The sequence below is a fragment of the Scleropages formosus genome, chromosome 12 (assembly GCF_900964775.1).
Source record: "Scleropages formosus chromosome 12, fSclFor1.1, whole genome shotgun sequence".
Taxonomy (NCBI): Eukaryota; Metazoa; Chordata; class Actinopteri; order Osteoglossiformes; family Osteoglossidae; genus Scleropages; species Scleropages formosus.
The window spans coordinates 16,796,690-16,812,417 of record NC_041817.1 but is presented as its reverse complement, the minus strand read 5'-3'; the positions used below and the strand labels follow the sequence as shown (position 1 = coordinate 16,812,417).

General features: G+C 46.4%; 1 protein-coding gene across 1 annotated transcript; it reads right to left on the bottom strand.

Moving 5' to 3' along the window:
• Positions 1-2,252: 2,252 nt before the first annotated feature.
• On the bottom strand, positions 2,253-12,257 carry LOC108920637 (uncharacterized). The gene is made up of 7 exons (XM_029256983.1): positions 11,484-12,257; positions 6,066-6,263; positions 5,813-5,983; positions 5,594-5,725; positions 5,217-5,386; positions 3,859-4,095; positions 2,253-3,726 (listed from the first exon to the last, which is right to left on the bottom strand). The coding sequence occupies exons 1-7, from the start codon at positions 11,989-11,991 to the stop codon at positions 3,544-3,546; spliced, it is 1,599 nt and encodes a 532-aa protein (XP_029112816.1). The 5' UTR covers positions 11,992-12,257; the 3' UTR covers positions 2,253-3,543.
• Positions 12,258-15,728: the final 3,471 nt, after the last annotated feature.

The following is a 15,728-nucleotide window of genomic DNA, read 5'->3' as shown; positions in this document are numbered from 1 at the left end:
AACGAAAAGCTGACAGTCACTAGGTTTTTGTTTTGAGAACAATTGTTTGTTTCATGTTTAATCACCACTGACGTATTGTTTGACAATTTATTTTTGAAGGCCTAGAGGTGGGTGGTCTTCTGTACCTTAATTCTTTACCATTCTCTTAGCGATTACACCTCCCTGCTTGAGAGAGCCACTATGTTAACTGTGTCCACACCCAACACACATAGTTTGGGTAATTACTTTGCCTAATCTGTTTTAAACCCAAACTGCAACTGGAAATAAGTCAAAAGGCAGGAGTATTATATCTGACCCCAGGTAAGAGAGACTTGTTGTTTGTACCTCCTGATGCAAGGGACTCCAGTTCCGTAGACAACAGAGACACCAGTGTACATTTGGTGGTGGCGTTTGCTTAGGAACTAATTGTTCTTCCCAGCTCTTTCTCATGTATCTCAAGTTATTGATTATATATTTATAATTTGTATTTGGATATTGTCAGTTGTGGGGTTTCAGGTTCATCCTCCACCCTTTTTATGTGACATGTGCCATAGTGGCTTTTGTTCTGTCTGAGCTCTTAATTTATTTGACATGACTGAGGTGTTGATCGAAGGAGTCCCACTATTCAAATCATGTCAAAACAGTTGTTTTGGAATGAAAGCCAGCATACAGATGGGTCTTCCAGGACCAACGCTGAAAAGCTATTGCTTGGGTTTGTCCATGAGTTAGAAAATAATTAAAATTGAAAATCAAAGAAATATTAATTTTCCTTAAGCCAGAATGACATACAAGAAGTGCTGACATTTTCTTTATTCAGAGAAGCCGTTGCTGTATATGCCAGCTACTCTTAAGACTTCTAAGCAACAACTACATGTGTACTGTCCATTTCTTTAGTAGGACAAACTGCAGAAGGAAGTTCAGTGACTCGTTTTTCTCACGAACACTTAATCGATATATATATTTACTTGTGTTGTTTTCATTATGTCTTTGAAATATATCCTTAAAAGGGATTTCTGCACTGTTGAAGCTATGATAGATAGGGAATCCAAGCATCATTCTTTCTGAAACATGTGCATGAAACACTTGACAGATTTTTGCTCCTTACTCGGGAAATTGCACTTGTTTCCGAAACTCAGGGAGGATTTTGGGTAGTGCCTGAAGCGTGTGATGGTAATGAAGGTCTTGTTAATCCAAAGTGGGGAAGAGGAGATACTTCAGTATGTGCTTCAAGTACGTGCTTAAATTTATTTATAGTGTTATTTTAATTTTTTTTCCTTGCTTGGGTGAATAAGAGGAAAAAATGCCATGTCATCCAACTAGTTCTGTGTCAGATCTACTTCCTGCTACTGAACTGGAGATGCTTTGGAATGCCAGGGACAGTGTAAACACTGACAAGAGTAGGATTTCAGCAGCAGGTCTTAGTGGTGACTCTCAAGTCCCTCACAGGATCAAATGGAATCTAGTTTAATGTTGAGGGTTTATTTAGCTGACACTGTTCTCCTAAGCAACTTAGAACATTAATGTATTTACAATTACTTACCCATTTACACAGCTGGGTAATTTTACTGGAGCACTTTTAGGGCTAGTACTTTGCTCAAGGGTTCTACAACCAGAGGTGGGAATCAAACCTGTGACCTTCAGGTCCAAAGGTAGTAGCTCTAACCACTACACTACCAGCTTGCTTTGTGTCTAAGAAAATTTTTGGCCCTTTTTAACCAATGCAGGACATTGTCTCTTTTTTTAAAAATTTGACAAACAGTGAGGAAGATTATGCTGGTGCTTCATGTGCTTTTGTATTTGCCAGAAGGTCCTCCTGAAGGACTACAGAGTTAATCTGTCAGAAAAGGGACACTCAGCAGAACAAACTGTCAAGTGCTGATCTTGGAGGGGAAAATGCTGACTCCACGATTCCCTCTGCTTACCGAGCTGTGTAAATATTTTTTTTTTAAATTATTCTGTGGAAAAAAGTAATTTAAAATAAAAAATGGGGAAATTATGATGCTGCATATGTGTTTCATTTAAATTACAATGTAAAAGGCTACATTTTTAAATAATCATCTATGTTTGACAGTAAAACCAGCATTTTTTAAATTTAGAAAAACTGAATGGCAGAAATCCAGCAAAAATTAAGTCTTCTAATAGTTTAGTGTGGTGTGCAATAAATACATTACTGCTAAACCACAGCAGGCGTTCACCTGTCGTTTCACAGGTAAACAACAGAACAAACTTTGCTATGTACAAAAGTTAATTTATTACAAATATGTACAGCTGCTTACATAATCTATGGTTTAAAATGCACAAATGGAGGAGATTATTTTGAATTCTCTTGGAAGAAAAATATGACATTAAATTGCTCAAAGGTAACATGGCGAGCACATACGCACAATACATGCTTTTTGACATTCATGGCTTCCTTCACGGTTCTTTTTGCGTTCCACAATGATTGGTCTGAGCGTATTTGGTTAGCAGGTGGCTGGTAAGATGTGGTGTGGAACGGACACGTGGTCCGCACTTTTAGATCATGGAAATCTCAAGGCCTGTAACTCCTGTGTTCATATCCCAGATGTCTTAGCACAACATCGGCAGCAACTGTACAACATAGCACCTGTTTGTGCGTGTGTGCTTGCGTGTATGTGTGTAAACACATGCACCCGTGGCCCACTTGAGTGCCTGAAGGTGGTGGTTTCTCCAAAGCTCCCAGGTGCTGCCTGTGTACAGCAGTATTACAGGTGCTCTGGTCCTCTGTGCTGCAGGCTTGGTGTTTCTGTGGTGTGAGGGACTGTCTAGCAGACTGTCGCCATGGCAGAGGCACCTTCGTATCTGAAGGGGAGGGCGGGGAGGGGGAGAGGGGGAGGGGGTGTTGGCGCATGTGCCAGGGCAGGAACCCATCCTCATGTTTAAATCATGGGCGAGTCATCAGTCGCTCAGCAAGGCGCCAGGGCATTCTGGGACAGGGGCAGATGGGCGGGAGGTGCTGCTTCTTCCCGCATGCATGCTCAGCGACCCAAGCGGGAGCATGCTGGATGGGAGGCATTGCTGTCCCCCGCCTGAACCCCCCTGTCTCCACCGCCGCGCTCCAACGGGACACTCCGTACTGGTAGTACTATTGCGGGCAGGAGTAAGTTTATGTGCCAAGGTTCAGAGAGGGGACATCGGAGGCGCCCTCCCCCTCCTGCTACAGCACAGATCTGAGCCTGTGTTTTCTCCCCTAAGTCCTCTCCACGCTCGTGGCTCTCAGTACATGCAGAGATACAACCAAAAATACTACGAACCGGACAACAGGGGAGTCAAGGTGCCCCGAGGTGCATTTAGTGGTGGCTGTTGGCAGTTAGAGTGTAGACTTCCTGCTTTGCAACATTTGGCATTTACACTTTAAGCTGTGCTAATAATCACGGTTACAATGTCTATTTACTTGCGGAGGACAGCAGGTTGCAAGTGGAGAATGGGGCTTCCTCGGTTACTGGGACTGGAGTTCAGCTTGTGACTTGCAGCCACTGTCCATTGTGAGCCAGCGACAGGGACGTGTACAGAACAGGAGATGGTTACAGCGCATCACGGGAGCCCTCACTTCCTCTTCTCTTCAGGCTGGTGGTGGCTCTGGTACCAGAGTGCCGTGGGCAGGTTCTGGCAGCCCATGTATTCCTTGCGCATCTCTGCTTCTGTGAGTGGAGGGGTGGCGTTGCAGGGTGCGCCGGCAAGGGTTACGTTCAGGAGCCCTGCCAGGTGGCCTGAAGACATTGCTGAGGACTAGACGAAGGGGTGACAGCAATGAGGTCAAATCAGTGGCAGTTGCTTTGTACACATCTACACACACTTTAGTATGTAGCTACCCATCAGCTCCCTGTCCCACCCCTTTAGATAGCCCCTACTGGTCCTCACCTGACTCAGGTGGTCTATGAGACAACGAGCAGGGTGCAGGGATCCCCAGAACTCAGCCGTGTCTGCCCGGGTGGTACCGCTGAGCAATACTACGTTGAGGTGTTTGAGAGACCCCTTGAGCCTCTTTCCCAAAGCTGCGTTGTAGCTCTGCTCAACAAACAGCAGAACCCTCCTGGCCCGACACCCAGCCAGGTCGGCCAGCAGCTCGCTCACCGAGTAGCGCTCAGTCGAATCCGCCTGAGGAGAGAAGCACACCTGTTAGCTACACAAAAGCCACAAAGCTCCCCAGACTACTTAAAGTATTTGTAAACGAAGAACCGAGGGTAAGCCTGCACAACATTGTCACAGTATACATCAGATGCATCCTTATTGGTTTTACACAGGATTTTACTGTTTGTAACCCTGGCCTAGGCTGGGCTCCTGCTTGTCTCTCCAAGCCCATCAGCATCTCCTTGCTTAGGGATCAGGGATGCTTTGATCCCAAAGAGTCGGTTTCCCATTGTCACGGGTAAGCGTTTACTGCGGAGGGCAGCGATTTCATGCGCGCCACAGAGGAACATATGGCTGGGATTACCAACCACCTTTAGGAGGGGAAGGTGGGATTCAGATAAAGCAGACGGACAGCGGGGATAGGCGAACATCAGCACATTTGTAAGACAGGAACCCTATATAGTTGAAGTGGGCACATCACAGATGGATTGTATTAGGCATGAAAGGGAGGTTTCCAGGGGAGGCTGGAGGATTTTCGTAATGATCTTTAGTGGCTGTGTTGAAGACTTGTGCCGGTGTGTGTGGGCAGGCCTAATTATTTTTGTTTAGAAGTTTTCAATGAAATTGCATGCTTACGGTGACTCAGTCTGCTGCCCCATCCTCTCATCTAATGACCCCACTTCTGCCCATGAAGCAAAGTAGGAAACTTGATTAGTGCATAAAACAACCTTGGTGGGTTGGTTGGTTGGTTGTGTGCACAGAGTGAACTCACGCGGGACCACGCCGTGGCCATAACCATTTATGAAGATCTAGGTGCCCCAAAGTCACATGGAAGCAGCCTCATGGATTTGGGCAAATACTCAAAGAAGAAAAGACCGACATTGTTGGTAGACGGAGTAAATGGATCGAGGTGGCACGGATCAACATCCCCTGCTCATGTGTAGTTGCACATTCCAAATTCAGTTTTGGTTTGGTGGTTTTCAAGTGGCACAAAGGCTTCATCGCCGGCTCCCTCCGCACTCCACGCACTAGCGCCGCTTTGATCGCTGTGGTCCGGAACCTGGAGCAAACTGTGACTTGTACTGCACGCGTGCCCCCACCTTCCTGTCCCCCCCACCTCGAGTGACGCTTTAGAGAACGACACTCACGATGCCGTTGTGATTGCCGTCCCAAAGCAGCATGGTTCCGTCGTTGCGCGTGGGACTGTTCAGGTACAGCACCAGCGAGTCGGCGCAGTGCTGCTTGCGGCACACGTAGGAAATGTGGTTCCGGATCACCTCTTTCTGCGTGGCTGGGTACACCCCGTCTGACTCCTCCTCTGCACAGCCGTGAGAGCGAAGTTGATGGAAAAATAAATGGAAAAATGAAGAGAGGTTATCCCCGCCAGACAGGGACCAGATACTTCTGTGTGGCACTTGTGGAAGTGATCTCTCCTCTATCTTTTTAAGCATGCGGTTTTTTTTCTAAGCACTCCAAGTTAAAGCACTGTTTCTTTCCTTCTGAACGCATGGCTTGTCGTGCTCACCCGAGACTAGCCCTTTGCCTGCAAAGAAGGTTTTTATGTGGTCCTTGTGAAAGCCGTTGTTCCTCAGCATGTTGTCGAAGATCCGCAGGTTGTTCCAGTGCTGCTGGTATGTGATCTGCTGCTGCCAGCCACCTGGGCACAGAGAGACACCATGGGTGAGTAAATCGGCAGCGGAAGCGAGCTTTGCTGCACTCTGCCAGCTCCGCAGTCGGGCTCTACCTGAGAGCAACACGGCGTGGTCACAGGTCTGATATAGCCGACAGGACATGTGCGTTGCCAGGGGCTGCTGGTGGCAGCGCCGTGTGTTCTTGTTGAGCTCGCAGTTGGAGACGGGCACGGTGGGGCTGGACACCGGCAGGGGCCGTGGGCAGTGGGCAAAGTCCGGGTGGTCTGCAAGGGGGCCAGTTTGTGAGAACGTCCAAAGACAGAAATGTGCTCAACGTGTCAGTGGCCCACCTGTCCAGGAACTCACCCACGCAGTGCAGTCGCTGTGTGCGGTTGCTATCCCGCACTCCCACAACCAAGGGGAGGAAGTGAATCTCGCAGAGCCCCTCGTTGCGCTCTGCCGTCCCCACGCGTGGCATTGCTCCCCGGCGGGCACTGCGGCTCTGGCGGGGCTTTAGCTGGTTCTGACAGCGGCTCTTCAGAGCCAGGGTCAGGCACTCCTCACCTGGAACACAAGCACCAGCACACCACGGTATCACAGATTAATACATGAACATACGGGTTAGAAAACGCCGCATCACATCGATCCCAGTCACTGCCTACCGACCTCTTATAATGCAGGTCAGGTCATACAACAGGCCAGTGAATGGCAGTAAAGTGCCTGACTCTACCGGTTATTTATTTCTTCGTGTAACTGATGGTTTTCTCCGAAGCAGCTTACAATAATTTACTCATTTATATTTTACCGGAGCAATTCAGGATAAGTACCTTTCTCAAGGGTACTACAGCAGGAGGTGGGATTCAAACCTCAGCCCTTCAAGTGCAAGACAGCAGCTCTGCCCACTAAACCACCTGCCGGCCCCTTCTGTTCGGGCACGCAGGTGAGACCAGGTAACACTTCCCATCTTCTCTTTATTTCGCTCATTTTTTTCACGCAATAAAACAGAGGTTCTGCTACCCAATATAAACACAGTAGCGGAAAAAAATTAAACGTACGTCACATGTCATACCAAAATGTATGACTTCCTGTAGCTCTATTCCTCGCACTTGTTTCTGTCTTAAAGACGCACAACTAGACTCTAAGGCATCCTAAGTATCTACGTAGGGTACATCTTTGTCCAGCTGTGTGTTTACCACAAACTCCGCTGATCTCTCACCATTTTAATCCTTCTCTGCTTTTACACCAAAGCAATGTTTTCATTCGAGTCTGTAGCACTGCCCAAAATAATTCTTCTGCCAGTTTTCACTTCAAACAACTCTAACCCCACAGATAACGGACAGAAATTCTCCTTCCTCCGTTTCCCCTTCGGCTGCATATTGGTGGGTTCAGGTTAATAGGAAACGGTTAACAAGTTCCGCTGAACCGCGAAAACACTGTCGTTCGTCAGAAAACAACTGATCTTTGCGTCAGCTGCCTGGTTAAAGAGCTGCGACCACATGAAAACTACAACTGTTGCGTGCTGAGAATTCAAAGTGTAGAACAATGCTTTGCGTTTACTTTCATGTTCTTCGTTGTGGTGGCTTATTGCCCAAGCCCCTTTATTCCGAATTAAAAAGGGACTTGGGTGGGTTTGAAATGCAGTGAAAAATTATCTCTCCCCCACGCCACTTCTTCTTATCCGCAAGCTACTCCGTACGAGGTGGTCAAGCATGGACACACGCAAATTCCCAAACCACTTCCAGATCCAGGCCTTCTGTGACACATCCAAGAGAAGGATCCTCTTGTCCTTCTTCCTTTAGGCTCCTTCCTGTCCTCCCCCTTTTCTACCATCCATCCTGTCCATAATGTCCCCATCTTCTCACTTGGTGCTTTTTCTCCAACTCCAGAAACTCTTATACTTTGGATGGTCCAGAGGCATGTCCACCCTATAACCCCTGGCTATGACTAATACTTAGATAAGACTTGGTTCTGGGCCCTTTAATGGCTTTATCTGAGTTTTTAAGTTCTTTCCGAAACACAGTTTGTAGCCCCTGTCAAGAAAGGGCCTTTATGTTCATAGAGAAAGCAGGTCATGCCTTTGCCTTTTTCTACATGCCAAATGTTCATAACCCATAGCCTGCAAAGCTGTTATAATTTTGTATAAAAAACATCCATCCATCCATCCATCCATCCATAACTGCCTGTCCAAAGCTGACTCTCAGGTACTCTTTTTGACAAGAATCTCACTTAGAGAAATACTCATAAAGTGATGAGAAACTGGCAAAAGTGGAGAGTAATCCCAACGGTAGACTTGTCTTGACACAAAGCTCCGCTTTTCTTTGAATCATTAAATTCATTTCTTTGAAGAAACAGTATCTTTCTTTGAAAGAATTTGTGGTCCGTGTGTAGTAGAAAGGCTGGACGTCAGCTGCTTTTGTGTTCCTGACCTTAAGGCATAAAATTCTGAAGCCCATAAAAATTAAAAGTCAATCCTTTGGGCTATAGAGTAAATCACAAAGTTGAATGAGCTGTCTGATTCAGTAAAGATCTGAAAACCCCGACTAGGCTGCTACGCTCCTCCACTTCTGCACGCTTGGTGGTCTCATGCAAAAGAGGTCCAAAAGCACAAAGGTTTTCGGTTCTGACTCCAATGTGGTGAACTGACCTCCCTCTCTCACTCAGAACTGCTGAATCTCTCTCTCTCTCTCTCTCTCTCTCCCCCCCCCATTTAAGAAGGGTTTTAAAGCTCACCTTTTCTGGACTCACTTCTCCCATGATCACTCAAGTTCATGATAAACGTGTGTATGTGTTTGTTATGCTTAATAATGTTTAATATCAATTTGTTTAAACACGTAAGCCTTTACGCAGCTACTCGTGTGATTTATATCGGTTCATATGGTGGAATGTGACGAACCAACTGTACTCAAGAATCGCACGTCTGCATCCAAATCGCTCCTACTGTTGACGTAATGCACTTTTATTGTTCTCTGTACATTGCTTTGGAGAGGTGTCTGCTAAATGAAAAAATGTAAATGTAAAGATCACAAAGTTACACATATTTGACTAGCACCGAAGGTGATGAGTTGTGCTGTCAACTTGCTTTGAATACAGTGTAGAGCTTCAGTTTACTGTCTACTAATGTGAGAAGTCTGGTTAATCAATTTAGCAGAGCAACAGCTAGAGAACGGGCAAAAACCTGTAGAGAGAAGAGTTCACACACGTGTGTCTGTGTGCACTTTATCTCGGAGTTAGTGAGGAATGGGGTCGAGGCCTCATCTCAAAGGACCAGACCGCCGCGGGGGCAGGGAACTGGACAAGCTCCCTTATCAGGCTGGGTGGTGGTGGCGGTGGGGGCGGAGGGTGGTTGGAAACGGATTCTAAATCTGAAGACAGGATGAATTATTGACATTATTCCTATTGTGAATGCATGACTCTCCAGCTTCAGGAGCATGTCCCCACAACCACTCTCCCAGCAGGGAAGCCAGGGAACTTAACGGCTCCTAAGAGCTTGGCAAATGCGCACACACACACACACACACACACACACACACACACTTCCTGTAGCCAAAGAAAGAGTTTCTCTCTATTGCACCGTATTAATATTGTTCCCTCATTACATTTTCTGAGATGACGAACGCATTACTTTCTCCAAAGATGGTCCATGGTGCTGAAATCGTGACTTGAGTATGCATTTCACATTAGCTTTTAAACCTGTATGTGCTTAAAGAAAGAAGTAGTTTATTCAGTCCACTCCCAAAAAATTAACTTATTAGAATGTAAACTCTCCCGTGTTCCAGGCCTATTACTTGAGTAAACTCAAGACCACATGTTAAAGGTCTGTTTTCACTTATTTCCTTCGGGGGATTCTCAGAACAAGAGTTCAGACACAGTAAAAAGACATCACAGAAGATCTCCACGTCTCTTTGCATTATTTGAGTGAAACATGACATTTGTATCCAAAGCTCGCTCTCAGTCGATCTTTAATAATTGTGACAAGCAGCCTATGGATAATGATAATAAGTCAGCAGCAATATGACATCTCAGAGAAACTCCTCTATTTGTACCATAGTGAAGACCAGGAATGCTTGTCTGACATGCTGCTTATCACGCTGCTTATTGTAACCACACCACAGGGCGCAGCGTAATAATCTGCATATCAAATGCATGGTCTCTTCAGAGCATTTTTTGGGGCAGTTTACTGAAATTGCCAAACAAGGCGAGCAAATGTTCTTAGGCTTCAAGAGGAATTGTACATGTTTACAATAAAAGTTGGTATGGCAACTGCCTGCCTACACAAGCAATTCTATTTTACGCCTATAATTTTAGCCTATTTTTGAGTTGCTAGGTCATGCTGCGTTGAAGCTCACAAAAAGGTTTGCTCAAGAGGTCAGGCTGGGATGTCTGTGTCACTGCTTTTGGGGCGGCTGGAACACTGCTGTGGTATGGTGTGACACCAGAAGGTTCTTTGATTCGCTCACACACACACACACACACACATATGCACACAAGCACAAACTTCAGAAAGTATGGTGTTGATTTAATTAACACCTTGAATATTTTTAAGCCTCACTCAACTCCTTCATTGCACGTTATTGCTGGCCAGGATGCAAATTTATCATCAAAGCCTTTCAAAGCACCATCTAAGAAAGAACTATTAACGCTGCTTTGATAATAAGGACTTTATTTATTGTTTATCTGACCCTTTTCGACAGAAGTGTTGTTGTTTGCAGGTGTTCGCCCATTCTCACAGCAAGGTAATCGTTACTCTGTCAGTTTAGGGTTAGTACCTTGATCAAGGCTACTGCAGCAGGGGGTGGGATTCGCACCTGGGACCTGCAGTACAAAGCGGCGGCTACACCATGTAGGCTGTTGCTTTTTTGATTTTCATGTTAAAATTACTTGTTTTAAAAATTTAAAAGTTAAAAAAAAAAAAAAAAACGGAGAAAGGCGAGGAAATGCCTACAGTTTTTGTTCTCAAACCTTTTGAGGTCCGACATCCACCCCTGGGATGGAGCGGGTTGTGAGCAGCGCTCCGCCCGGTGTCTGTTTTTGAGCGGCAGTAACGGTTCGTTTATGTAAGATATAACAGCAAATGTATCAATATTTCTAGCTCTCATGTCGCAATTTCCACTAAATGTCGAAATGCATTTTCTAATGTGTTCTACTGCTGAGGAAAAAAGAAAGTGGGAAAAGTGTGAAGCGCAACCAGGTCACCCGAATCATACCTAGTATATGTTATAAATATCAAAGCAATTAGTCGTATGTCTCCACATGTGGGAAATAATGGTTGATAAAAAGGGACACGTTTTCTTCAAGCACGTAAAATGATTGGAAAGCCAACACTGTATAAAAGACTAAGCATTTTTACTATAACAAATGATGATTATAAATAATGCCGCTTTAATATTTTCGTATAATCTGAATACTTACGGTATAATAAAGAAAATGATAAGAAAGTGAAATGGGATGTTAAAGTTCCTTACTTACGTTAATTGCGTGTACTGAATGTTCGCTACAAAAATCACGGACAAGTTGTTCTGTTACTCGTAGCGCAGTTTAACCAGCAAAGAAAAAGTAAACGAGTAACTTAGTGGTTTACTCACTGCCGGCTAGTTGAAAATCAGGCAGCGTGCCGGCTGCAGACAGTCGATATAAAGAATATTTACATTATTTATGAGTGAGTTTTTCACAAGGAAGAGTAGACTGAGCAGCAGCAAAGTTTCGCCGCAGAACTGACTCCTGTGAAAAAGGTGCGAGAAGAAGAAGAAGAAGAAGAAGGAAGACGACGAGCCGCTCCGCACGTACCCAGGAAGATGCCGTCTCTGTGCCCACATTTCTTCTTGGTCACATTGAAGTCGACGTAGAAGAGCACGACCGGGTGTCCGAAGCTCTGTCCCGGGCTCGGGTCGAGCACGAGCACGGCGTCGTGCTCCGCGGGGCCGGGGAACACGTCCCGGTGCCGCCTGCCGTCCTCCGCCGGCAACAAGCCCACCGCGTAGCCGCCCACCTTGGAGGTCGACGACGGCGCGCCCGCGGCGGCGGCGGAGGAGGAGGAGCGCGAGTCCGGCAGCACCGCCACCACCTTGTCGGAGTGGAGCTCCGACGCGTACACGGCCACGCCGCTCTGGGACAGCCGCCTGCACTCGCTCTCGGGCAGCGAGGAGACCTGCCGGCACAGGTTCATCTTCACGTACTGGAAGCCCGTCTTCGCCCAGCGGTCCAGCCGACTGAACTTCACCTGGGAGCCGCGCAGCCCCGCGAGCAGCAGGGCTGAGAAAAGGACGTAGGCGCGCGCCAAAGCAGGCAGCTGCATAGCGGCGTGTCTCTGTCTGGCTCCAGACGAAGAAAGTTAATACCGCGACTAGGAGGAGGAGGGCAGGTGACACGTCCGACGACGTCGTCTGCGACTTTAGAAGTATTTGTTCCTCGCGCGGTGCGGGACACCGGCCGCAGCGCAGGCAGCTCCTCTCCGCAGGACTTTCCGCGCCTTTATCGCTTGGGAAAGACGGAGCTTCTTTCATTAAAGGGAGACCTGGGAAGGGCCGGACTGCCCTCCACATGAAAAGTCATCTGCGGCTGTAACTCCATCCCACATGCGCTGACATGTCGGTGTGGGGGAGTGTGGGGGGAGTTGGGGGGGGGGGGTACCTGTCAAAATGACGTCACCAGCTCCTCACGCGCAGAACTTGCACGGACAGCGGACCCTGAGCACAGCTCGCGCGACAAGCGGCAGCGCGCGCAGTCGCTGAAAAGTTGGCGGGATAGAAAGGCAGCATAAAGTTCAGAAGCGAAGGCGGTGAGAAAGTCGTCACCGATCCGATGGCAACAACCGGCCCTCAGACTCAGTGTCAGCCTATACGGCCCGGGCAGCAATACGCATTAACACAACACTTTTCTCGCTTTAAGTAAATTCTAATTCGAAGAGCCCTGCTCAAATAACATACAGAGATCCATGACGTTAACATAAAATAAACTTTTTACCACGTCTCCTCCAGGGCTGCCCCACCTCAGCCTCGCGCTCAATCAATGCTTCCGGGATAGGCTCCGGATCACCGCGACCCTGCTCGGGTCAAGCACGATGGATGGATGGATGGATGGATGGATAGATCATATGGATAAACTTCTTACAGACACTGTTAATAACGTTTTCAGATATTCGTGAGCGTATGTAACTTTTGATTTATCCCAGGAAAACTGACTCCTTATAACAGAAAAGTAACAGATATTCCAGTAGAGGAGGAAAAAGTCAATTTGCCACAAATAATCAGCTCAAGTAAACGGTACCCTGCTGTGGAAAGTAGCCACGTTAAACACGGAAAAGCACGTCCGATAAGATGACAGTACGAAACCGATGTTTCCGTGAACCTCTTCTAAACAAGTTAGAGATAATCACATTTAGTGATAATAGAAATAGTTCTGATCATGATGATGTTTTGCCGTTGGTTTAAGTCGTTCCAAAGGTTTGGAAACAACCTGCATTATTTTTCACAACTTTTGAAGTCAAAAGCCAGGGGACGGATTATCTCAAGTTCAACGGCTCGGTGTCGCGGGACACGCGCGGTGCAGAAGTTGTCGTCTTGGGCCACCTAGAGTCATGTGGACTGAACAGCAGAAACGCACACAGGAGCTCAACACCGTTACTTACACGACTAGTCCAACAGACATCACACATCGTGAGAAACATTTTCTCCCTACTTTGTCCTCTGCTCATCCCTCTTCCCTTTTCAAAAATCACAGCCTACCCCAAGTTCACCCACTGGAGCAAGAATGAAAGACCAGTTGGTACAAACAGTAATTAATCCACTTTTTATAATCAAGTTGGCCTGTATGACAAAAGTCAAATATTGTAAAAGCGTAGAATGCCTATCGATTGCGAATGATATAGTCGAAGCTAGCTGTTCATTTTTGGAAAGTTAAATACAAAGAAGAGGACTAGGAGAGTCTGGAAGCTGAGCAGAACTAGAACCAGAAGCTCTCGACATCATCTAAGTCAGTCGCTTTCTGGTCAATCTTTCATTGAACTCGGAAACACAGAAAACGTTTTTGACATATTTGACATATAAGGTCTATGCTGCCGGGGGCACGGTGGTGCAGCGGGTTTGGCCTGTGCCTGCTCTCTGGTGGGTTTGGGGTTCGAGTCCCGCTTGGGGTGGGTGCCTTGCAACTGCCTTGCGTCCTGTCCTGGGTGCATCCCCTCCCCCTCCAGCCTTATGCCCTGTGTCGTAGGGTTAGGCTCCAGCTTGCCGCGACCCCGCTTGGGACAAGCGGTTTCAGACAGTCTATGTCCATATGTATTTATTCTATTTCTGAAATTTTAAGTGTAGGTCTCAGTCATCCTTCTGTAAGCATGAGTTTATGTGGGAAAACTGTTAAGTGAGTTGCAGACGGACACGGGCTCTGCTTTATCTGACATGTCAAACATTTGGCTTCTGTAAACACATAATGCGCTTGTTGAAAGGCAGGAAACCTGCAAACGAGCACGCAGTCCAGTTATACGCTAGTTCTCACCGTGTGTCTGCCTGGCAGTCTGTTCCTTGAATGGCACATTTAGAATTTTAATATTTTAACATTTTGCATTTTATACCTTGTATACATCTGAACTGTTATCGCTAGTGAACTGTGAGACATAGTCAACCACAGCAAGTAATGAAACCCATCTCTCTAAATGTGGTGTCGGTTTCCTTACACATAGCAATGTTAATGTTTTAAAATCAAAATTCTGAATGTTAAAAATTAAAGATACATTTTGAAAAAGTTTGCTACTTTTAACCAAACAACTTTTTTTCTTTTTTTTTTTTTTTTTTTAAAGAAGACTAAATGTCACAACTTGTACATTTAAATGGAAGCTGATCGGTCAATATGAACCATTACTCGTCCATCACCTTCCACATCTCCGACATCTACATTTTATGCATCTCCACTATCTCCAATATCTCTTACAAGTCTAGTTTCTTGTATCTCTCAGACCTCCTGTTTTTCATACATCATCTTCATCCTCAGCATTTTCATCTCCCACATCTCTGCTATCTTCAACCTCTCTTACACCTCTTGAATCACCATCACCTGTTACAATGACTCTTAACCTTTTTGCCCTCACACTTCATCTGAAAATTACTTTAATGTTTACACCCCCTATCCTTCCCCAAATGAATCAATGAACCAGTCAAGGTAGATTTCTGGGAGGATCTTCACACCTCCAGGTATCCCCTTTACACCTCCCGTGAGGAGGCCCACCCCACAGGTTACTCCTCATGTGCTACATCTTATCTCCTAGATACCCCAAAATACACAAATATGCTATTTCTCTGTCAACCTCTACAACTAATCCATCTTCATTATCTCCCATGTCATTATTTCAGTATGTCAGTCATTATGTCCCTTCACATGCTATATCCCTAAAGAAGAGTGTTCAGAGGAAGTTACATAAACTATGAAATTGTGTTACATAAAAGGCATTTCACACAAAGATTAATACAGTTCCACTTGGAATATGATCTAGAATCTTAGTTGTAAATCTGGGAACTTGTTAACATGATCCAGATTATGCAATGTGAATACACACACACTTTCTGAACTGCTTGTCCCATACAGGGTTGCAGGGAGCCAGAGCCTAAGCCGGCAACTCAGGGCATAAGGCTGGAGGGGACACACCCAGGACGGGACACCAGTCCATCACAAGGCACCCCAAGCAGGACTTGAACCCCAGACCCACGGGAGAGCAGGACCTGGTCTAACCCACTGCGCCACCACACCACCATGCCCCCCCCCCCCGGGAATGTGAATACAGCTTTGTATTAATCATGCCATGATGTTCATTTAAAACACACACACACACACACACACACACACACACACACACACACACACACACACACACATATATTTTCAGAACCGCTTGTCCCATACAGGGTCGTGGGGAACCGGAGCCAACCCAGCAACACAGGGCGTAAGGTCAGAGGGGGAGGGGACACACCCAGGACGGGACGCCAGTCTGTCGCAAGGCACCCCAAGCGGGACTCAAACCCCAGACCCACCGGAGAGCAGGACTGT